The sequence below is a fragment of the Micropterus salmoides genome, unplaced genomic scaffold (genome assembly GCF_014851395.1).
Source record: "Micropterus salmoides isolate LMB-PRFRI ecotype aquatic unplaced genomic scaffold, ASM1485139v1 Ms_hic_scaffold_22, whole genome shotgun sequence".
Lineage (NCBI taxonomy): Eukaryota > Metazoa > Chordata > Actinopteri > Centrarchiformes > Centrarchidae > Micropterus > Micropterus salmoides.
The window spans coordinates 19,676,210-19,700,544 of record NW_024041373.1 but is presented as its reverse complement, the minus strand read 5'-3'; the positions used below and the strand labels follow the sequence as shown (position 1 = coordinate 19,700,544).

The window sequence follows — 24,335 nt, the reverse complement described above, 5'->3', positions numbered from 1 at the left end:
GGCTCTGACTAGGGCTCTGATGACTTCAAAGAGAGGCGAGGGATGTGAGAGGAGGGGACACAGAGACAGAGGTGGATGGATGCTTCACTGGTGAGGAACCACACATTGGGGGCGTGTAGAAAGAGAGCGAGTGAGTGAGAGAGAGTGCAAATGTGAGAGAGACAAAGGGAGAAAGTTAGTGTGATATTGCGAGCATGTGAGAAACATCAAAGACCTGAAACTGAACAAAAGAGGGCATGAGAGTGGGAGGGGAAAGTCAGGGGGGAGAGAGAAATAAAAGAGATAGAAAGGGAGAGGGCAAAGTGCAAAGACCAGAGCAAGATACAGACGGTGAGGGAAACTCGGATGAAAAAGTCTTGGGACTGAGAGAGTCTAGACAGAGGGAGAGGGAGAGAAAAGTAAAAAAGATGTTTTGCAGAAAGACTACATTCTTGCTTCAAGCTGCTAAAATACACTGCAGAGAAGGGAGGTAATGCATGAAATACTCTGCAGAGAAGATAACAAGATTTCTTATTTCTGTTTACTTTTGAAGGCTCTTAACGTGCAAATATAATTTTAGCTTTGGCAATGATTTGAGGCTGCTATGAAATATACAGTACTTGCTTTGGAGAATTATCTTTGGCAGAATGCTGTTGTGGATATCAAAATAGTTTTGCAATTAGGACAAATTAGGTGATAGTATTGTAGTTCTTGTGGATTGGATGTCTATTTATTAAAAATGATTCTTCACAACAAAAAGTGTATCTGAAATACCTCACAGTTGTATGTGCTGTAGTATGTCTTAAATCATATGACAAGAAATCACATACTAGGTTAAATGAGACCAGACGTGTAGATATGAAAAAGAGATGCAACTGCAGAATGAGAAGCACACATGATACCAACTTTCTACAATAAACAAAGACACAACATTTAATACATCAAGACATAAAGACAAGAAGGGAATTTATACACCGTAGGCAGTGTGGGAAGGAACGTGCCGTCACCAGAAACAAAAGGAGAGTGCATTATAAGTAGAGTCTGCATGGACACAGTTGAGATGCAGATGGTGTATGTAGAGATGGAGGGACAGGAGAGGTGGGACAGAGAACAAGGACAAATAGATGTTTTGGACAGATGCACAGACACATAACCAGTGTGTGGTGAATACAGAGGAATACAGCAAAAAAAAGAAAATCACTGTCACCCTGGCTCTCTTTTTCTCTTTAATCCTAACTGAGCATCTCTGTCCTCATTAAGACCATCACACTAGAGATGGAGAAAGATTCATTCACCACTCTGCCGAGGGTTCTCCTGTAATCTTTCGCTAAATGTTGAGCTGGAATTAAATGACCAGACAGAGGCGAGGCCTGAGTCAGCCTCTATCTTACAGCCCAGGCTTCCTTAGACTCTTATATAACCCTAACAGACAGGACTAAAGACTCCAGCTGTGGCAGCCCAAACCATCCCCAAGTGACGTCCACTATTCAGTTCATTCTCCGTCACCTCACTAACTAGCCCTGCGGTACGAGGTAAACCACTTCATTTTTATTTAATGCACCAAAACAGTTTTTGCCAAGCAATTTGGTCTCCCACAGTTCTGTTCATATGCAATTAATATGCTCAGGATTTATGCTCCCTGAATGAATTTAGTGCCAATGCAATTGTATAGACTGGAAACAGGAGAAATAATAGGATCTCTAAACCTCACTAATCAACAGACTGTATATCAGAGAGTGGTACTGATCCTCATATAGCAAATTTCTTCTAGGATGCACAAAAAACCTGAACTAAGATATGTTCAATCTTCATATTTTGTAGCTCAGTAGTGTGAAATGTGCCACAGTGTAATTTCTGATACTACTACAGGGGGCACTAAAGATGGAAATCTTTCACATAAAGGTTTTGATTTTTTTTCACTTTCATGGCTGGTCACCAGCCCAAAATAGTTTGCAGCTCCAACCAAAACATATAGAATTAAAATGTTCAATAACCACTTATATTAACTAATTGCTAAGCCGGTAGGATTATCTTACCCCCCAGTAAGATGAGATACCAGAAATACACTACTATCAACTATAGCTTGTGTCACAAATACCAGCCCCTCTAATTGGCGTTTAGGTATTGATGTCAGCAAATACAGGCAAAATGGATTAGTTTGAAACGTACAATGCTATAAATGCTAATTTTCCATCCAATAGTGTCTGCCAAACAACCACACTTTCGTTCAACAGTGTGTGCAAAAAAGAACATGGATGTTTTCATACACAGGAAGAGAAATCGCCTGGCTGGCGAGCTGACATACAAAGAGCCCTACTTCACACACAAAGATTTCTCTCTGATCTGGCAATTATAGATCATCCCACCTCACCCCCTCTCTCCCTCTTTCTCCCGGTCCTGATCTTCTGATTGCAGACTGACGGAGACAGTGAGTACAAGCATCCTTCAATCTGGCTCTTCACTGAGAAAATGCAGAAAATGTACTCAGTTCCCTCCGCTTTATGACTCACGAACAATGTAGGATGGTTGGGAAATTGTATTGATAACAGGGCAGGCTACTATAGGCTAGGTTTAACAAATGAAGATTAGTCCTAGATTAAAAAATGCTTTCCAATGATAAGCTCTCTGCGCAGTATGTAGTAGTCTAAACCAAGACCCACTGTATTAATAATGGCTGCTGTCCTTCCTTGTCTAACAATACTGTATTACTGTTGTGTTGCAGTTATACAGAGGAGAGGGACAGTCTTGTTCCTGCAAAATGATCTCTTGTACACAACCACTTAATCACTTGACAAATCAATAGCATGCACTAATACCTTTGCCCTATTTGTTATTTCTGTTTGTTCATTACTTCATTACTGAGTCCCACTAAGGGGAAATGGTTCAAATCTCACAGTGCAGCATCAACACCCTTTTCATAAAGTGTGTAGGACACATTTCCCTGCAGCAGAAAAGACAGAGAATGCAAACGTTATAAGAGGGAGGGCTGGTAAAGACATGTTTATAATCTTTTTGACATGACCATTGACCATTGTTTTTCTCAGAGGAAAATTTGTTATTTGTTATTTGTTAATTATATGCAAAAGCTATTTTGGGATTCTTTGGTAGTTGCAATGTTCATAAACAATGGAAAATGTTGCCACATAGCAAACTAAATTGTACTCAAAGTTATAATCATGACAATTATGTAGTAATTGGTCATAAGACACAAAATCAATTGCATGACAATATTGAATGAATTGGAAGCATATATTCATCAGGGACTAGCTCATTTGTATTACTGTTTGTATAGATACTACTGGGGAAAACAACATGTCTGTATTCTGTGCTAGTTTTATATTTAGTGTATTTAGTGATTTAGTGAGTTTTTGTGAGGTTGTGTTTACCATTATCTGACATTGTTTGGCCAGAAAACCTACAGTTAGTTTGTGTATATACAGTAACATGGTGAAATGTTCAAGAACAAAAATAATCTCACACTCTTTTTGCATCACTGTCATCTGCAGAAAAGATCAAGTTTCAACAGGGACCAATTATTTCAAAGAGTTTTGGTATTTATGTAAGCAGCAGAATGTAAAACAGAACTCTCCGATATCGACTGAAGATAGCAATAGCAGTATGATACAATGTAGAATGTGCTCAATGAGAAAAATCATAACAGAAGACAGAAGCCAAACTGGCTGCTGGAAGAACAATTACTGGATGCCCGTTGGCAGCTCAGATGTAAATAAGAGTGGGCTGGTGCCTTAGCTGTCAGATACTACACCACAGAGGAAGATCAGACTCCAGTAGTATACTGCAAAAAAATGCAATCTTAACTATTTATCTCAAGTTGCATGGAGTTCTTGTTCTAGAATCAACTGAAAATCATCTGAGAAGCAAAGGTGCAAGTGGAATTTGAAACTTGTGGATGGATAAATTATTACATTTCAAGCCGAATGACAATTTTTGTTGCACTGTGTGAACATATCTGCCAATGTTGGATGGTGGGAGAGGCAATAATCAAGAAAATTTGATATTTTCCCTTGTGCAACAGAAAACTTGCGATGGAGAAAAGACAAAATGCTGTGGAATTTCTGAGGGAAAGTGTGTCAAAGATATCATGTGAGATAGGTGTAAAGGTGGGTGTCTGGTTTATGACAAAACTTAAGTTGGTAGACTGTTAAATGTGTCTGCAGCCTTTGTGCTAATCTTAAGATTTTTTTATTGACAGAATAAAGTTGTAAAGACTGCTGAGTATTGTGGATTTTCACTTCAAAGTGAATGTAAAGAAGCATCAATATTTTACTGTCTATCTACACTGTACGTTAAATCTAATAATTTTAATATATATTACTGTGTGTTGTCGTTTCTCTGTCTTACCGCCCACTTAATTACAATCATGCACATGCTTACACACTGATGCACACATACAGACACACACAAAAGCACTGGATGGTGAGAGAAGATGTTCCCTCCTCATGCTCGGTGGCTATGAACTTCGCCAGAGCTGTTTTAGGCTCGCATAAAAAATTCAGCACTCTCTCTTAGCAACATTTGCCCTACATACAGCAAACACACATAATCACACATGCATCACAGCATTATTGGTGGTGCACACATGTGCAGACATGAAAAAAAAACACACACACAGATACAGCACATTCTGGCACACTTGATGACATAAGCCTGAATTCATGTGTAAGCATAGGGCTGGACAATAAAACAATAACAATAATTATCGCAATTTTCTTTTTCAATAACAATATAATAAATGTTCAATAAATATTCAATAAATGTTTGATTTTATTCACTTGAATCATACACAAATTAGGACTTCATTTTTTAATAAGATGTTTATTTTTCTGAGGAAAAAGGACTGAAAAAAGCTTTTACTTAATTTTACTCATGCATATTTGTTGACAAAGATTTTATCATAAATGTTTTGTATGTTCTACTTCAGATTTGTGAAGTGATCACCTGTTTGGCTTCAAGTGTTGAATATAAAGAACAGTTTAAACCACAATTAACCATCAGGTTTCTTCAACAAAAATCAGCCTTTAAACATGAAAGAAAAAACTTATCGTGATAATTATCGATATCGAAAGATATGAAACTTTTTATCGTGATAACATTTTTGGCCATATCGTCCAGCCCTATGTAAGCAGCAAGACATCACAAAGGCTTTTATATGGTAAGTAATGATCTAGACCAGGGGTTGGCAAATAAGTCTGGCATTGGGCCCAATCATTAGATGGTGGGCCAGAATATCATCAATTGACCATTTATATTCCTACATTAGGTTACTGTGTGTGCGATTAGCTCTGTTGGTAGTGCACAGGACTCCCACTCTGAGAATTGTGTGTTCAGTCCTTACTTGCAGCTAGTATTTTTTTCTTCCTTTTTCAACAAATTGATTGTGAAGAGATTTATTACATATTCACAATTAAGCATGTGCAGGATTGTGTACATCCCGGCGATTGGTCCACATCAACCTATGGACGCTTATTTTCGTGTCCCCAGTATCTCCTGGCAGAGAAAATTCCTGCTTTTCTCATTCAGGGGAATCCAAGCCAGAGACTCTTGAATTTCCTTCAGAACTTTTCAAAGTAAAAGCTCTCAATTAAACATGACATAAAGTACTGCTGCAAAAATGTTCTCGCGCATTTATTTTGTAGGCACACTTAAGTGATTATGTGAGTAACTTTTGCTATTAGATCATCATTTCAGTATCAGCCACTATAATTTTTTTTTTGTCGCTATCAAAGTAATATGGCCACGGGCCAGATATTATTGCTGGCCGGCCTATCGCTGACCACTGATCTAGACTCTCAAGACACACTGTGCATATGTAATGAACATTTTATTGGCAAAAAGTCTGGTTGCCAGCGACTGTTGTCAAAAAATGTATGCATCATAAAGCCAGCTGTGTGTGTATTTACATGTGTTTCTGCACAGGTAACTATTTTAACTGTTGTGTGTGCATTAACATTTTCAAACTCAGCGCCTGTGTGCATGCCTAGATCTGCAGACATCTCTGCACACATCTCCACAGCAAGCGGGTCAACACCTCAGCTCACCCATCCATTTTCATTAGACGTTAATGACAGGAGTGGAGGGGTGGACGAACCAGAGAGAAAGCAAGATTGAGTGAGTGAAAGGATATAGTTATGCTCCCAGTGGAAGGACTATCAAACCACTTTCTGCTGTCCTCAACCATAAAACTCCCTCTGCTCATATTACATAATCCTTCCACTACCATATACTACTACCACATAGTCAGCTATTGAATGTGGCGGGTTGCTTGAAATCAACATTACCTTTTCCACTGTGTATTTATGATATTGTTAAAGAGGTCTGAGCAGCAAGACAGAACATAAAAGCATGTTTTCCACTTGAGAATTCAGCTCATCTTTGTGTGGCTCAGTCAGCATGGGTTGCAACACCTTTGCCAAGTCATCTCCATCTGAAAAGCATTTGGGGCACCTGTTTATCCTGGCGGTATCCACATGTCTACAGACAGTGGTCTTCCAATTGCAGTTTAAGTTAGACCCACTCCAGAAACACAATTTCATCCTCGCTGCCTTCACCGTGCTTTTTTCAATCTGCAGTGTATCTAGGTCAGCCAGTGTACACAACCAAGCTGTGGCCATGTGTGGTCAAGTGGTGAGAAGTGAGGAATTGAAAGATATATGAAAGATTTGTGACTAAGATGTTAATCTGACGAAACATTTGAGAACAAACAGCTCCTTAAGTCTAAAATCCTTGCTTCCTCCTAATTTTGAAGAAATCAAAATTGGCTGCTGAAGGTAAAAGCAGCAATATAAACACACAGGGTAAGGAGATTTTTCTTATTTGCATACTTGGTTCGACAGATCCTTCATGGCGTGCGAAAAAGCAGGAGTTTCAGATCAACAGCAGGAGAAAGGAAGAGACATCACATGTAAGTGAATAGCTGGAAAGACCTTAAGTCAAGATTTAATGCTCTTATACAGGCTGCAACTAGTTATCATGCCTCAGCATATTTTGATGCTGTTTCATATTAAAATGAAACTTAATAAGAGACATGACTGCATCCACTGTCTCCACAAATAAAACCTATAAGGAATGACAAAACCAGTCACATTCATCTATCTCCGTTATCCTCAATACTTGGCCTACTTCATGAACAATCTAGTTTATAAGCCTGTCTTCTTGCTTTGCGAAGATCCTGATATTGCCTAACACGCTGTGAGTGCTATAAAAGACCATCAATCTATGATATCATGCTAAGCGTATCCTCATCCTGTTGTGCAGAAGCTGTCACAGATGGAATGGGAGCATTTGCAGGAGGGTGAGGACAATGAAATGAAGATGTCCACTCATGCTTGAGTTATCCACAAGTAAGATGTGGAAATGATCACTTCAATTGTGCATCTGAGAGTGAAGTAAAACATTAAATTACCCATCAGGCTCATGAGCGATACTGTAGATGTTTAATACATTTGCAGGATACCATAACCTAGAATCTAGCCACAATTAAGTATGGAATAATGATACCTGGAATAAGTCAATCACGCATTGGATTTTGATGGAAATGCAACACATACAGCATACTAAAACAGATCAGAAAAATTTCCTATAGCTGTTAGACAACAGCACCACCGGGGAACGGAAGCCTCTCCTGTGGGTAGCAAAAGCAATTTTCAAAACAGCTTATTTTTATGTTAATCTTAAATTTAGCTGTTTTTGTGTTAAGGAGAATAAAATACTACAGCCAAATCAATGCATGCGTGGAGCAGTGCGTATCTATATTTCACACTACAGGTGTTGAGGTTCCTATAATAAACCCTAACTGGACCTCAGGCCTCAAAGTAAACAAATGTTGTCTTCCCTGCAGATTATTATTTCATTAATCCATTTGATGTTTGGAGCAGTATTGGATGAGGTGCCCCAGCAGTGGGCCATTTCACTGCACTCCCTTTCTCTAATTCTCTAATGTAGTAGCATATTTAACAGTGAAGACAAACACCACTAGCAGTGTAATGAACAATGGTTAAAAAGCCTTTGGCTTCCTTTCAGTTCCATTAATGTCAGTCAGTTAAAAATCCATCCCCAACATAGTAGCGATAAAAGCTGATGGTTTAGCTGGGAAATGTGTGCATGCCTGTCAGAATGTCTCACTGTGTGTGTGTGTGTGTGTGTGTGTGTGTGTGTGTGTAAGCATGCTCTGAACCTGCTTGCATGCCATGCATGTTGTGAGAGAGAAGCTGCATATGTTCTCTCCACGCTGTCATTAAGCATTACAACCCCTAAATAACCATGGCACAAGAACGCTGTCTTGCCATTAGTATTAACAATTTCCATTGCACAGCTCATGGTCAAGTAAATTGATGCGAACACACACACATACACACACACACACACACACACACACACACGCACACACACACACACACACACACACACACACACACACGTGCAGACTAAAAATAGCCGCTGCCTTACCTTTCTGTACACTATCATGTTGGGGGACTCATCCGCTACCCCGTTGGTCCCCTGCCCACCACTGTTGGTCTGCGCCATGATCCAGTAAGTAAATTTGCCACAGGAAATGTCAGGTGCTCCTGTGGTGGACAGAATTGGTCCATCAGAAGAACAATAAAGCAGGAACATAACTTGCCCTTACCTTAACTACTATTTGGCTACACATGTTCACATGTTCACATTTCACAAGGTCTTGACAAGGACATTTTTTAAGACAGCCTGCTGATTTTGGATAAGGTATGGTTACAGGTAAAATGTGATATCCCAGTAAATCGGGCAAAAGTTCAACTTGAAGAACAAGGACTGGCACCATGTAGGACTACTATCACTGTCTTCTCAGGTGGATTCATTGTGCAGAAAAATCAATGTCTGAACAGTGATAACCTTTTACTATTTGTTGACATCAGAGCATTCATCAGCAAAACTCACGTCCTACTAGTCACTTACTATGGATGCAGCCTAAGATTGCAATGGCAATATAAGGTGAGGTAAGATCCGGACCCTGACAACAATAAATGCAGTAAAACAACACATCATCCCTGGAGGAGGTACTCTACAATGCAGCTGAGATACATCCATTCGGGTAGAGCAGCCATAGTCAAGACGTGCAAGACTGTGCAAATGTAGCTTAACTAATATCGCATGCACGTTACAGCTTGATCATTCTTTCTTCCCCTTACGACACCACACGACATCTTTGGGAGGTTTAGTCTGCAACACTAAACATCCTATAGCATGCAAACAGCGAAGTCATGTAACCTGCTCTTCACATGAGGACGTTAGCGCCACTGTATTGTGTTTTTCTAACACAAGCCGCTGCCCGTTCCAGCACCTTGGACAGCCACAGCAAAAAACGCCCGTTACAGTCCCTCTTCTTAATCACGAATAGCGCGTAAAATACACAGACAATACAGCGACATCGGTCACCGGAGGAGAAGGGGGGGGGCTTACCTGAAAAAACACGCAGCCCGCTATAGGACTCCTGAATCAGAGGTGGAAGCCTGGTCTTTGGCGTTCAGTATGTCAACTGGCAGACATAGGAATGCGAGGATTATTCATTGGCAACGTGAAGGGGCAGACATTCGGTGGACACTTGGTGCGGTACAGCTCTCTGTCTCTGTCGCTCCTCTCCTATTCTCCAAGCGATGCTCAGAAGCACGGGCGCGCCACCACGGAGCGCCGTGAACGCGCATCGATCCATGACCAATCGCGTGTGAAGAATAAATTACAACCCGTTTTGGAGACATACAGCTATTCTCCAGCTCAAATTGCACTGCTATATGCACTGCAGTGATATGCTAGGCCGACATTCAATAGACTTGCAGTAGGCTATATTAATATTTCAACAACCGCAATCTTTATCAAAGGTTAACAAGGAACAAACTATAGCACAGCTTTTATCCCCCTTTTTTTCTAAACCTGGAGAAGAAACTATGTATCGAATGTGTAGCCTGTACCAGAAAGAGCTGTTATCGCAGGTGAACGAAATAATAGCCTATATTCAGTCAGAATCTGTAACTAAGTACATTTAGGCCACTCAAGAATTCATTTAAGCAACATTCCGAGGAACTTCTGCTTTACTTGAGTATTTTAAGTTTGTTTTATTTTATATTTCTACTCCACTAAATTTCAGAAAAACCTACAATGAGCATGTAAAATACAATGCAGTTATGTACTAAATTAAACCACATAACAGGTAGGCTACAATTAGTTCCACGGTAGCTTGTTACAACGTTAAAGTGGTGCTTCCTGATGCCTTGATGTAGGCGATCAGTAGGCTATTATTTAATTATCTAAAAATGTAACACTAACAGATCTGCATCTGACCTTTGATCTGCAAAGTGATATTGTTATGTTTATTCTTTGGGGTATTGCTTTGTAAAGAAATATATATACTGATACAAATAGGATCTGAATACTTCTTCCACTACTTTCCTTAAAATACAGAATAAATGTAACAAATTTTCTATTACTTGTAAGATCTTTGAAGTCAAAACTCTAACCTCTAATGGTGTATCAATGGACTTAATCCTGGTGTTCAACTCTCAATAAAGTGCCGACCCATGTAGTAGTAACACCTAGGAGCATCTGTTATTGTATGAGCATCTGATTTAAAACTGCATGTCACCTATAAGTGTATGATGTCACCTCATCAAAGCAGTCCTGACATTTTTTTTTTATAGTTTACCTTAGTTCATTGATTCATTCTTCTTTTTTTTTACTTAAGCAACACATTTTCAGTTTTAACTGTAAGCTAATAAGAACACAATAATTAAAATAAATACAACTTTACTTGTTTTTAGTTTTGAATGTAAATCAGCAATAAACACCAAGGCAGCATTACTGAGAGATCATCCAATCATCTCTCTTTTTTAGTGTCAGCAGAATTTGAATCCCAAAATCCCAAATTTGCATTTATTTCATTAAAATTAATAGTTGTGTATGCAGAGAAGTTGAACATGTTTTTTTCTCCTGCATAATATAAGACATTTCACTCAAATTTAGCATTAGTATTTTACAGAACTTTCCATGAAATTGTGTTTGAATGGAAATGTCAGAAAACGTTATATATTAGCTATGAGCTTCTGTGATTCAATGCATCCAGTGCTGCAAAAATAAATAGATAAATAAATAGAAAATCTCTCAAATGCTGCAATCTGTGGCTGTGAGGTATGCAGCAGTCCAGGCGTGAAAGATGACAGATGTGCCCCTTCTCCCTATGTAGGCTACTGTATGTGCCTGTATATGTTTATTTTCTGTCTTCCCTTCCCCTTTGCTCTCTCAGGATTGAAAATCTTTGCATAAACCTATACATTCGGCAGTTCGATTCCTGGCTTCTCCCTGCCCGCATGTCAACGTCTCCTTAAGCAAGATACTGAAATTGCTCCCGAAGGCTTTGCCATCAGTGTGTGAGTGCGTGTGAATGAGACATGTAGTTTGAGTGGTCAGAAGACTAGAAAGGCACTATAACATTTACCATGATGTCCATATTTCATCTGATCTTCTTATCTCCTGTTTCCTTAACATCTGCTACCTTAATCATTTAGTTGTGTGCTATAGCTTTTTTAAAAAATATATGTGCTGCAAGTGGGTCACCCCTCTCTGGCAGTTTTCTATGCCTCTTTAAAATCGTGCAACCTCAATGCTTCCATATGTAACCCACCCATCTCAAACCACAAGTTTATTGGAAAACGATTGAGAAAGTTCTTTATATTCAGTTCAACAGCAAAGTCATAAATGTTAACTGAGTTTTTGACATTTTTTATTCTGACTTGACTGGCTTAAGACTGCACTGATAAAGGTACTAAATTATTTTCATCTGGTTAGTGATTCAGGAAAATTATCAGGCTGTGCTTCAGGAAACTAATGCAGCCTTTGATACCACTGAACAAAAAAAACGAGGTTGGCTGTCTGCTATAGTCTTCAGTTAGTTCAGGTTGTATAAAAAGCTGGGGTTATGTTGTTGACATGCAGTCATAAATGAGTGAATCACTATGACATGCAGATTTAGGGCGGTTTTGGGGCATCTATTACCCAACCCCTTACAGCTGTCTTTAGGCCAAATTCTGTAATCCTGAAAACTACTCATGGATGCACAAAGACTAAATTCAGAGTTAGAAATGTTTGCATTATAATGGCATCATATTTGAGCTTCAGCAGCCACATCAAGGCAATAATTGCATCAGCCTTTTATCATCTACAAATAGCAAGTTAGTTATAAGTGTCATATCCCTAGAAGATTTAGAGAAACTCATTCATGCCTTCATCTCAGCAGAGTGGACTTTAGCAACAGCCCCTTGTTTGGTTTTCCCAACAGATCACTAGATCCCTGCAGGGTCTGCAGGGATCTAGGGATGCTGCTGCAAGAACCATTCTTACACATTCACACTGGCTTCCAGTTAGTTATAGAACAGATTTTAAAGTGCTGCTGTTAGTTTAAAAATCATTTAATGGCTTAGGGCCAAAATACATGTCTGATATGCTTGAAGAATATGAACCCAGTCTGCCCCCAAGATTTTAGGAAGCAGTAAACTAGAAGTGCCTCCACACCATGTTGGGTTTAGCTCCTATGCTGCACATAGAATTGAACCACCTCCTTGATGAAATGAAATGCCCCCCAACTTTAGCCACTTTCAAATCTAAATTAAAGACGTAGCACCTTTCATTGATTATATTCTCTGATGTACTTACAGTCTCCTCCAAAAGTATTGGAACAGTAAGGCAAATTCCTTTGTTTTTGTTGTTCACTGAAGACATTTGGGTTTAAGATCAAAAGATGAGTATGAGACAAGAGTTCAGAATTTCAGCTTTTATTTCCTGGTATTCACATCTAGATGTGTTAAACAGCTCAGGACATACCACCGTTTGTATTAGACCACAGCATTCTTAGGTCAGCAAAAGTAATGGAACAAATAATCTTAAAGTAAATGACATTTAATGTTTGGTGGCATAACCCTTGCTTGCAATAACTGCCTCAGGCCTGTGACCCATCAACATCACCAAACTGTTGCATTCTTCATCTGTGATGCTATTCCAGGTTTTTACCGCAGCTTCTTTCAGTTCTTGTTTGTTTTGGGGTGTTTCTCCCTTCAGTCTCCTCTTAAGGAGTTGAAATGCATGCTTTATTGGGTTAAGGTCAGGTGATTGACTTGGCCAGTCTAAAACCTTCCACTTTTTTCCCCCAGTGACGTCCTTTGTTTTGTTGGCAGTGTGCTTTGGGTCATTGTCCTGCTGCATGATAAACTTCCTCCCGATTAGTTTCAATGCATTTCTCCGTAAATTGGCACACAAAATGTTTCTGTACACTTCTGAATTAATTCTGCTGCTACCATCATCAGTTACATCATCAATAAATATTAAAGAGCCTGTTCCAGAAGCAGCCATGCACACCCAAGCCATGACATTACCTCCACCATGCTTCACAGATGAGCTTGTGCTTCGGATCATAAGCAGTTCCTTTCTTTCTCCACACTTTGGCCTTTCCATCACTTTGGTGGAGATTAATCTTGGTCTCATCAGTCCATAAGATTGTGTTCAAGGACTTTTGCAGCTCATCTCTATACTTCTTTGCAAATTTCAATCTGGCCTTCCGATTCTTCCTACTGATCAGTGGTTTGCATCTTGTGGTGCGGCCTCTATATTTCTGCTCTCTGAGTCTTCTTCCAACAGTGGATTGTGATACCTTCACCCCTGCACTGTGGAGGTCATTGGTGATGTCACTTACTGATGTTTTGCGGATTTTCTTCACAGCTCTCACGATATTTCGAGGCGTCTGTTGCTCAGTACACCAGTAGTTTCTTTCTTTTTCAGGACATTCCAAATTGTTGTGCTTGCTATGCCCAATGTTTGTCCAGTGGCAGTGGCAGTTCCTTCTTTTCTCAGCTTGACAATGGCTTGGTTTTCTCCCATAGACAGCTCTCTGGTCTTCATGTTGGTTTATCCACTTTAACAGGAAATGCAGTCTTTATAGGTTTGAACCAAGGATGAAAACTAGAAAACTGAAAACTAGTCATGCAGAGCTATTTAATGTTTGGACAATCAACCTAAAAGGCAACACCTGGGCAACAAGAAACATCTGTCAGTCACATGTTCCAATAGTTTTGCTCACTTGAAAAATGTGTGGGTTCAAGGGTGGTATGTCTTGAGTTGTTTAACACATCTAGATGTGAATACCAGGGAATAAAAGCTGAAATTCTGAACTCATACTCAGCTTTTGATTTTAAACCCAAATATCTTCAGTGAACAACAAAAACAAAGGAATTTGCCTTACCGTTCCAATACTTTTGGAGGGGACTGTATTAAAATTGGGGACATATATTACTGTTTTATTTCAATTAATATTTTGTGTGTGTGTATTTGCCGTAATTTAATTCTATACATTATACATTTTTGCATCCATTTAATTATATTTTTAAATGTTGTTTTAGCTTCTGTGTTGGAAAGGTTTAATACAAAAAACTTCCCATGCCGTATGATGATGCCACCCATCTATCTTCCCTCACCCTGACTTCTCATACCTGCTCCATACCATACCCTGCTCCCCTTGTAAAGAAGGACAGTTACAGCCATTTTTCACCAGTAAGAACCTTTTCCTCAAAGCAACGTTAGGTCAAGCTAACATTTTACTGTATGGCTTTAATCAGCAGACCACTAAGTAGTGTTGTAGTCAAGACCGCCAAAACCAAGACCAAGTCAAGACCAAGACCAGAGTTTATCGAGACCGAGACAAGACCAAGACTTTTAGGGGCTGGGACCAAGTTGAGACGAAGACTGAGGGAGGGCGAGACCGAGTCAAGACCAAGACCAGTTCCCCACATTACATGACACAATAAAATGTGGAACAAGATCAATGGTACTTCTCAGATTGATCTGAAAGATCCACATTCCCATTAAAACACCCACATACAAACACTAAGAGCTTAAATCAACATAAGCATCTTTATTCAACACTCCATGCTTACCATCGCGGAGAGGGGGGACAGTTGTTAACGGGAACAACACATTTTCAATTAGGATTATTGGTTGCATTTGAAGCAATACATTTTTCACAAATAAATCAGACAATGCAAAAGCAATTTATTGATATTCCCAAAGTTATGGTCTCGACTGGAACAAGACCGAGTACAAATGCGAAAAGTGGTCTTAAGACCAGTCTCGAGTACTACAACACTACCACTAAGGTATCAACAGATAATTGGTGAAGCTTACATCATAGTCAGGTTTGTCCAACTCAAATACCACATGTTCCTCAAAGGTCAGTGAGGTTAGGGCAACTCATTCAAACGAAAGCCTTTGCCTCTAACGTTGTAATGAGGACCATAGACAAGCCTGTATCAAACCAATTCAAGCCAGGGTTATATAGACTATAGACCACACACCTCAAACTTTATTTTGAATGTATCTTTGTTACAATGTCCTTGTACAATGGAATGTCTCACTTTAACAGTAAAAAACTGCTTTGCAGAAAAAAAGATCAGTCAACTGTACTACACAGTTTCAAAATGTTATTGAAGGGTGAGTAAAATGCTCTGCTAGTAGGGCCTATATTATGTGGCAGGCATTTACACTTACAAAAAATTCACCAGCAGCTAAATTTGAAGACTATCAAACTATAATAACTGTTTGGATATAATGGCCCATAATATAGTACCATAGCCGTATTATTCATAGTTTTATTGTCTATTTTAAAGTTTCCAATATTTAATAGTTGTGCTATTTACTAACTTCTTAACAGAGTGATGTTCATAGGATGATCTTTCGGGTGAACGGTCCCTTTAAGTGGCTTGGCGGAAAACTCCAACCCCCACAATGCACCGGTCCATTCTTCGTCGTCGAACAAAAACGCGGAAACAAAAGAAATAATCAGTTTGTCAAAACAAATAACAGCGAGTCGACAGAAAGTGAGCGTAGTTGTAGCTGACAGCTGTCAAAGTAAACACCGTAGCTTCGCTTACCCTGTCTGAAAGGTTTGCCATGGCTTTGAAGAGAATACAGAAGGTAAGTTTATTCGTCTTTTCTTAACTGATTTAATGTACAGAAAATGTTGGAGCGATACGGAAGCGTCATTATAGCGTTAGCCAGTAAATCATCCAGTAGCATCTGTTTGCTAACCCTAACGTGGCTGAATATTGTGCCAACGTTTTGTAATAGATTTAACGCTAGGTAATTAATTCCCAAGACAGATTTTACTGAAAACAAGTCCACTGTTCGTGCCAGTGGCGATGAAAATACAGAAGCCAGTTAGCTTAGCTAAGCAGTTAAACTTAAATGAGCTAACTTCGCTGCCAGCTAAAGTTGGCCTAGCAAACGAGCAGTGAGGAAGCATTTTAAGGTGTGTTCCTGGCTACTTTTCAATGTATTTTCATTTTCCGGAGTATTAGGTAACTTAGTTGTTCGCTAACCTTAGTTTACAGTTTAACAGTATTCTCCCTCATTAGCAACATAACTATATCAATGCACTACATTGCGGCGGAACTGTGAAATTCTTAAATTATTGTTTGCTTATTTGTACAGGAGTTAAATGACTTACAGAGGGACCCTCCAGCTTCATGTTCAGCTGGACCTGTAGGGGAGGACAGTAAGTGTTACAGAGCCTGATAATGTGATCATGACCTGTCACGTTTTAATCTGCCATTCTTGTTCGCAATATCGTATCAATAATGTTCTCACAGATTGTTTATTTATCTTTGTTTCCTTTAGTGTTTCACTGGCAAGCTACCATCACAGGACCGGTGAGCTTTTTCTGGATTAGTTTACTGGATTATTATTATTTTTTTAAACAAGCTGCTTCTGGATCTGTAGACAATAGTGTTTTATGTTGACTTCACAGCCCTTTCTATTCTGTTTGGAGAGCACAGACTGGCACACTCTATCCCAGTGTTACTCACTGAAGCCCATGGCATTACTGAGACAATAGGATGTCTTAATTTAAACAAAGATTATTTTTAACAAACAAAAGAAATGCAAAACTGATATTAATGCACGGTTGCTCTCTCATTGAAAATAGCATTTTATCCAATAAGGATACAGTATTAGGCATAATTTAACATTATCATTTACCCTTCTATTTCAGAATGACAGCCCATATCACGGAGGAGTATTCTTTCTTTCTGTCCATTTTCCCACTGACTATCCCTTCAAACCACCAAAGGTAAGAGTATTCATCTTATAGATTGGTTAGCTCAAAAGAACATCACCTTGTTATAACAGCCATCTTTCACTATTGTTTTTATTTTATAGAGTATATGGTTAATCAATAATGAATCATTTGATACAGTCCTACTCACAAGATTTATAGTACTTATAAATGTGACCTCTGACAGACAGCCCAACCACGTTCGGAATCCACTTAAAAAATGGCTTATTTTACCTAGTGCTGCTTGTTTTTTTTTCTCATAGGTTGCCTTTACAACGAAAATCTATCATCCAAACATAAACAGCAATGGTAGCATCTGCCTTGACATCTTGAGATCACAGTGGTCACCTGCGCTTACAGTATCAAAAGGTAACTTATCTATGTTTTGCCTGTACATTACAGGAGCACTGCATAGAATCTGGTTTGTAAGTCACAAGGAAATAGAGATTTTTAAAATGTCATTTGACATACTTAAGGGTAAATTAGTATGTTGGTGCAAAATATAACATGCGGAGAGAATTCAAAAGGTGGGTATGTTGCATTACCTCAAACATAGTAAGGGTCCCTTTGGTGAAACAATCCACAGTGCTGTTACCAAATCTGTATTCTTCCAAATGATTTCTTTCCACCACCTATGAACACAGGTAACAGGATTTTCAGGGCTGATTATCCAAAAATTATCCTCTGACTGCACCCGTTGTGCTTTTGTCACTGAAAATTTTGAAATTGCACTGTATAATTGGAGGAGCAAGTGGGGGGATGTTCAAATACCTTTGATGAAAGTAGTGCCTAAAAATACACTTTCATTTCAAGGACCTTAACTAACGGGATTTTGATTTAAAGGTGCATAAAATCAAAGTTTTGATTTGTATTTAAATTGGTATATGGAGAATGAGCTAACAAGTTGAAAAAGATGTTTTTAATTTAATTGAAACATGTGAGCATGCTGATTTTTGGTCTTTTTTCTGCCCCAGTTTTATTATCCATATGCTCCTTGCTATGTGACCCAAATCCTGATGATCCACTAGTCCCAGACATTGCTCACATCTACAAATCAGATAGACAAAAGTGAGTATGAAAGCAAAAGAATTTGGCATATGGAACAACTTTAAATCAGTCAACCGTTTTTTAGAGACCCATTCTGATTTTCTTTTCTCCAGGTACAACAAAGTAGCCAGGGAATGGACTCAGAGGTATGCAATGTAAAGGACTGAAGTTTCAGCAGCAATGACGCATCCCTGAACACCTCAAAATATAAGGTTTCAACTGCTCATCCACACTGGTTCTAGTTGAGGTGTTTTATACGCTTGAAGCACTTTCTGTACTCGGACTTTACTTGACTTAACCGTTTTTACTGTTTTATTTTATTTTTCCCTTAAATTGGCATTACTATATTATTATTATTAGTTGTGGTGAGATGGCCTGATTGTATTTTTCTTTTAATAGATTGTACAAGACTGTACTGAATTCATTTTTCATTATTTTGCATTAAAAACGTTAATCAAAATGAATTGGCAATACACATAGTTAATAATTTCATTTAACCTACCTTGCTGTGCTATGAAATGTTTGGTTCAGTATACAGTATATTTTTATAACCATAAAATCAGCCCCTTAGTCTATTACTTGTATGGCCACTTGGTGGTAGTGTTTATTTTTTACCACCCAAATCTTTACATAAGGCAGTTTCCTGGACTGTTAATATTCATGTGTGTGTTAAATTTAATTCAGGTCATTTGCTAAATGGTTATTCGTGTGGATAGAGGCTATTCAAGTGTTTAGCTTTAGCAGTGGAATGGAAATGAGAAGAGCTGTCCTGTCCATTGAAATTAGACCACCCATTATCATCACCTCTGGTTGCAGCACGGTTGCTGTATGGTGACAAAGCTGGTGTACACACATTAATTAAGCAGCTCACACATTTATTCTCCTCAGTGCTATTTTAATGTGACTTAACCAGACTACTGGGTTTAGTGAGAACATGCTATGTCTGTTTGCCCTCAGCTTTTCTTTTCTAATAACCTGACAGGAAAAAAAACATAGTTGGGGATTCCTGATCTTTGAAATGAAATATTAAGTAATCATGCCCTAACTTTGACTGGTTTGCTTGCAAGTTTAGGTGAAAAACTCAGATGTTAAAGCTGAACTCTTTAGAAACAATGTTTTCAAATCAGGGTGACAGGTACATTCAGCTTTAATCCCAGATGATGGAAGATGAGGTACTGCAACATTAGGGTTACTTTGCTGTGTAATGAAAGCTCCAGCTGTCAGATTAAAGTTGTCAGTGTTAGGTTATCTAAAGTCTGACATGGCTGGAAAGTGACACTCACACGAGTTGCTGTAAATATGAAGAACAACAATGATGACAGGAGAACATCGCTCCACTAGTCTGTCAGGTCCCTGTTGTGGAGGACTTCACAAGATGTATGTAAAGAATTGCCAACAGAAACAAGTTAAACTAAAGCCATAAAAATGTTATTTAACATATGGAAAACTGCTCTTAACAGGTCCATAAATCACTGGAAACTGCCATTAATCATTTCCTGGCCACAGCATGAGAATAACTCTGGAATTATATTTCTAGGGGGATTTGTATACATTACTGAGTTCAGTGACCTTTATCATACCTCCTGGTTCTGTATTACTTAATTCAGCATCAGCACGATTCACACACTCCACATTTGTTTTGGTTTCTCTTTCCTGTATTGCTTCCTTTTACCCACTCTCAGGATGTGTAGTGTTTCCTCTATAAACCAATAAATTGGTTACATGGGGTGTTATTATAAACTGCCAGTCTGAAAAAAATGACATAGAAAAACTCAAGTCAAGCCTCCCTTTGTGATTAATCGTTTATTGTGACATTTCCTCATATCAACAGTATTGACTGACTTGTAATATAATTTCCAGCTCATAATAACTATGATTTTGTTTGCTGTAATGGGGTATAATCCCTGAACAATTTCCATTAATGAGACATAAAAGTTTTGCACTCCACGGGTCCAGTGAATTTCTCACGTTTTGAAACCTTCACAAGAACCCAGGGGGAGGTAGATGCTCGGAAAAAGTGTTTCTGGGAGGAGTCCCGTTTTTTTCTTTTTCTTTTTTTTTGCAAGATGACACGTGAAACTTTCCTCAGGAGTTGGTTGGTATCATGTTTGCTGCGTGCTGTGCGGGTCTCCGTTAACTCGGCAGACAACCTATAGCGAGTGAACTCCTGCCTATTTTTATCAGTCTGCCTAATGGGGGAAAACGAAGGGGTCTGAAGAAACTGCAGAGGAAGGTCTCAACTGCGCTGCAATGAGCTCGCAAAACAGCGCGAAGTGACGGAATAAACAGTAAACAGAAGTCCAACGCTTTGCTCCAGCTCAACTTAACTTTGAATAAAACGCAGTGGCCACGGGAGAAGTTGCTGCGCAGCGCAATGGCTGCTCAGTGCGACGTTTTAAGCGGATACCTGCAGCAGTCGGACCAGGGCTCCAACAGCGAGCGCAGCACCGACTCTCCTCTGCCGGGATCAGAGGAGGATCTGAGCGGACCCCATCCGCTGCCAGATCCGGAGTGGACTGAGGAGCGGTTTCGGGTGGACCGTAAGAAGTTGGAAATCATGTTATTAGGTAAAACAAAAAAACAAGCACAAAGTTAGTGGCGCGTTCAAGTATTTTTACGTGTTCAACTTCTGTAACGTTACACGTTTCATCTCTGTAATTGTAGCATGTAGTTGTTTCCATTATGCTGCACACTTAAACAGCCCTCTGACGACCCGTTGTTCATTTTAGATGCGTTTTCAGTACAGAATTACTACTTTCGCTAACTTGAACTTTTAGGACTGCTTGTTAGCATGACCAGGAAGCAGTGTGCATAACGAATCAATTAGAGCAATTAAGTCGGGCCAAATAGCTTTGAGCCCTCTAATAGTGTCACCACGCTATAAACAGAAGAAAAATGACCACTGGTATGAGTTGCAATGTGTTCAGTTATATGGGCGAGCATGTTGCTTAAAACTAAAGTTTAACAGAAGGGTTGAAGAGGTCAACGACATGAGACAGTCCGCAACTATCAATGATGTATCCGTCGTACTGTGCTTGCATGGAGGTAGTAACATGCCCCGACCACAAGCTGTCGCTATGCAAACTCCCATGGTGTGCATTTGTTTTGAGACTAAACTGAAATTGACCTGACCGTGTAGTTTGCTTACTTCTCAGTTTGCACGCACAGAAACAACTGACACAAAAGCCCTGGCTGACTTTAACAAAAACAACTGACAGTTGATAAGTATTCTTAGAAAGAGCCTGTGTACATGTACAGTAGCAACTAGTTTCATTAGAAAATGACTAATATTTACATGACTGTCATTGGAAAGCCTGATTCTTTAAAAAACAAAAACGTCATCTATCTGTTGTAGGCATTACACTGTCATGATGACCTTTTCCGGCATGTGTTGTGTTGCTGTGTTTTTGTTTTTGGTGATAAAATTGATTCACTCGTCCTCTAATGATGTGGAAGTGGCAGTGAACGGTTAAACAAGCGATGACAGGCTCATAAAGACAGGGCCAGGCCAGTGTCTGTTGAGAGGTCTCTGGAAACTCAGAGGTTGAGGTCATTTATCACACATTTCAAAACACAAGAGTGTGGAATATTCAAGCCTTAGGTAAGTGGGCTGGATTCTTAATCAATTCCACAGGAAGACAGTAAGTCAGAGCTGAAAAACAGCCAAACAGGAACTTAGAAGGAACATTATCGGCCATAGTCATCCTGTAAAAAACAAGACATTAAGTAGTATTACTGATGAGTCTGATTGTCTGTCTGTAATATTTCATTGTGCAGTAAGTTTGTCACTAACGTTTGGAGTAATCCTCAGCGAGCAGCTGGTGTTGAAGTCAGTTTATCCTTTATCCTATACACACAGACACATGCACGAAGTTCCCCTTGAGAATGTCCTGGTTGCTGCCTCGCTTCTCGATACATTCCTTAAAGCTCCATGTCATCCTTAACTCTTCCAGGAAAACAACTTAACCGGAGGCCGGCCCTAAATCCGCGTGTCCCGGACATACCATGCGCCACGTCCCACAGTGTGCTTGACTAAGGGTGTCTGTGTGCGCGTCATTATGTATAATCTATCTGGTCTACTGGGTCTTTACAGTATGTTAGTTGGGTCTCGTATCTCTGCCAATTGCTGCATCATGACATCATGGCTGACATTGCTCATGTTGACATTGCAGCTGGGTCGTAGAAATAACGGCTGCAGTGTTCCACTGTCTTTCTAGTCAGTTGTAGGTTCAGGTTTAAATACCACTCTATCTAAGCTGTGAAACTGCTTTGACCTCTGGCCTTCAGGAAGAATCCTGGATGTCTGGTTGCATTGTATGTAGCTTGGTTATGTCTTAGTAGACATTACACAGTCCTAGCATCTGTTGAATTTTTGCACATGATGCACTAATGACTTACAGTCATGATCTTGATTTGTTTCAACTCACTGGATCAGAGATTCTCATCTCTTTTTTTTCTGTATCTGTCTGTAAGTGTAAAGTCAAATCCTAATAAATAGCTCTTTTTGTCTCATCCATTTGGGTCAGAGCTTTGTAACATCTGGCTGTGTTTTGATTGGATAAGCTGTATTTGACGTGGTACATCATGTTCTCAAGGCCAGAGTGGTGTGGAGTTGGACTATAATGAAATAATTTTATGGGAACTCCAGTATATTTTTACTCAGTGTTTTATTGTCTGACTGTATCTCTGGCTTCTCTTTCCTGGAAAATGAAGTGCTCTTGACCCTCGGCGAAGAGCCACAGGTCGAATCATGCTGCAGTCACTTCCTAAACAACAATAGCCCAGTATCTCAACGTTTTGCCAGATCCAGGTAATATGTCTGTACTAGTTTGTGTTTTTGGAGACTGCAGTGCACATCTGGTTCAGAATTGATATATCATTGGTGTTATGACTGCAGATATGTTTCTGAGATTGACATACATTTTATAAACTGGCCATTGGAAACTCTTAAAATACTAATGTGATTTAGCAATTTGCACAACCACCTCTTTTTTGAATTATTATTTCAATGGCTAATTTTTAAGTGAGGTGCTGTTGCACTTGCTTGTGTACATGGCTAAACATTCATTCAGTCTGCAAATGGATAACACATTTCTGCCCTACACATACAAGATTAAATAAGCAATGTGGAAAAAACACAAGACACATTTAAAAATGGGCTGCAGCTTATTTTTGTAATCGATTAATCTGCCAGTTATTTTCTTAACGAATTGATTAACTGCTTATAATATAATTTTTTTTATATACGTTGTGACCTATATAAAAGGTCACAAAATAGGGAAAAATGCTCACGTCTTTAAATGTCTTGTTTTGCCTGACGAACAGTTAAAATCCTAAAGATACTCAATTTATAATATAAATGTAAAACAGCCACAGTGGAACTGGAGCCACAGAATAGATGGTCATTTTGCAACTATTAATTTAAATAAAAATAGTTGCTGATTCATTTTCTGTTGACCAGCTAACTGGTTAATAGACTAATAATTCTAATTTAATTAATTTAAGCTCTAATTTAAAACAGACAATGGGGGGAAAGTTATTACAGCTCGAAGATGTTTAGGGTGAAACATCTTCATGAAACTTGTATAATTTTGTTATGGATTACATTGAATCGCTAAAATTCAGTTTAATTTCCATCCAGTGTATAATAATCAAACTGTATTGATCCTTTTTATGTGGTGTCTATTGTACTTGACTTGGGTGAACAGTACCTGAAAACTTAGATCAAAAACTTAGCTAATTGATGAGGTATGATTAGGGATTATGGTGTGTGATGCAGGTTAACATAGTTGTAGGTTTGTTCAGACAAATGACCCTTGTGTGTTTGCCAGATTTCATGCTTTTGTCATGGACTTCTTGGGTAAAAGAGTTTGGTCAGTTTTAAGTTTTAAAAAGAATTACAGAGGTGACCTACTACTACTACTATAAGGCAATTAGAATCAAGTTTCTCCACAGATGACATGTTCACTGATGTTGTTGATGTTGTGTGTTGTGTTGCCTCACAGAAGAGCTGGACATTGCTGTGAAATCTCTCTGCTCCCATTTTCTCCCTCTGGCTGCAAGATAGGAAATCTTTTGAAAGGTTTCAGGAAGTTGTCACATCTTCACAAACAGAAATGGCTTATAGCCAGACAGATGACAAAACAGGCTACATAAATGAAAATTGTAT

General features: G+C 39.0%; 3 protein-coding genes across 3 annotated transcripts in view; 2 read left to right on the top strand and 1 right to left on the bottom strand.

Moving 5' to 3' along the window:
• Positions 1–9,659, bottom strand: part of LOC119917711 (regulator of G-protein signaling 7-like) — a 47,456-nt gene extending 37,797 nt beyond the window's left edge. The window contains exons 1-2 of the mRNA XM_038738121.1: positions 9,436–9,659; positions 8,446–8,564 (exon numbers count right to left, since the gene is read on the bottom strand). Coding sequence (XP_038594049.1) covers positions 8,446–8,523 — 78 coding nt within the window. The 5' untranslated portion in view covers positions 8,524–8,564; positions 9,436–9,659. The remainder of the gene's footprint in view (positions 1–8,445; positions 8,565–9,435) is intronic.
• A 6,162-nt stretch (positions 9,660–15,821) lies between these two features.
• LOC119916995 (ubiquitin-conjugating enzyme E2 D4-like) lies at positions 15,822–18,626 on the top strand. Its single transcript, XM_038737025.1, has 7 exons — positions 15,822–15,981; positions 16,498–16,561; positions 16,684–16,715; positions 17,057–17,134; positions 17,383–17,488; positions 18,094–18,187; positions 18,280–18,626. The coding sequence occupies exons 1-7, from the start codon at positions 15,958–15,960 to the stop codon at positions 18,323–18,325; spliced, it is 444 nt and encodes a 147-aa protein (XP_038592953.1). The 5' UTR covers positions 15,822–15,957; the 3' UTR covers positions 18,326–18,626.
• Positions 18,627–18,765: 139 nt separating this feature from the next.
• Positions 18,766–24,335, top strand: part of LOC119916994 (protein bicaudal C homolog 1-like) — a 57,170-nt gene continuing 51,600 nt past the window's right edge. The window contains exon 1 of the mRNA XM_038737024.1: positions 18,766–20,733. Within this exon, the coding sequence (XP_038592952.1) occupies positions 20,541–20,733 (193 nt within the window). The 5' untranslated portion in view covers positions 18,766–20,540. The remainder of the gene's footprint in view (positions 20,734–24,335) is intronic.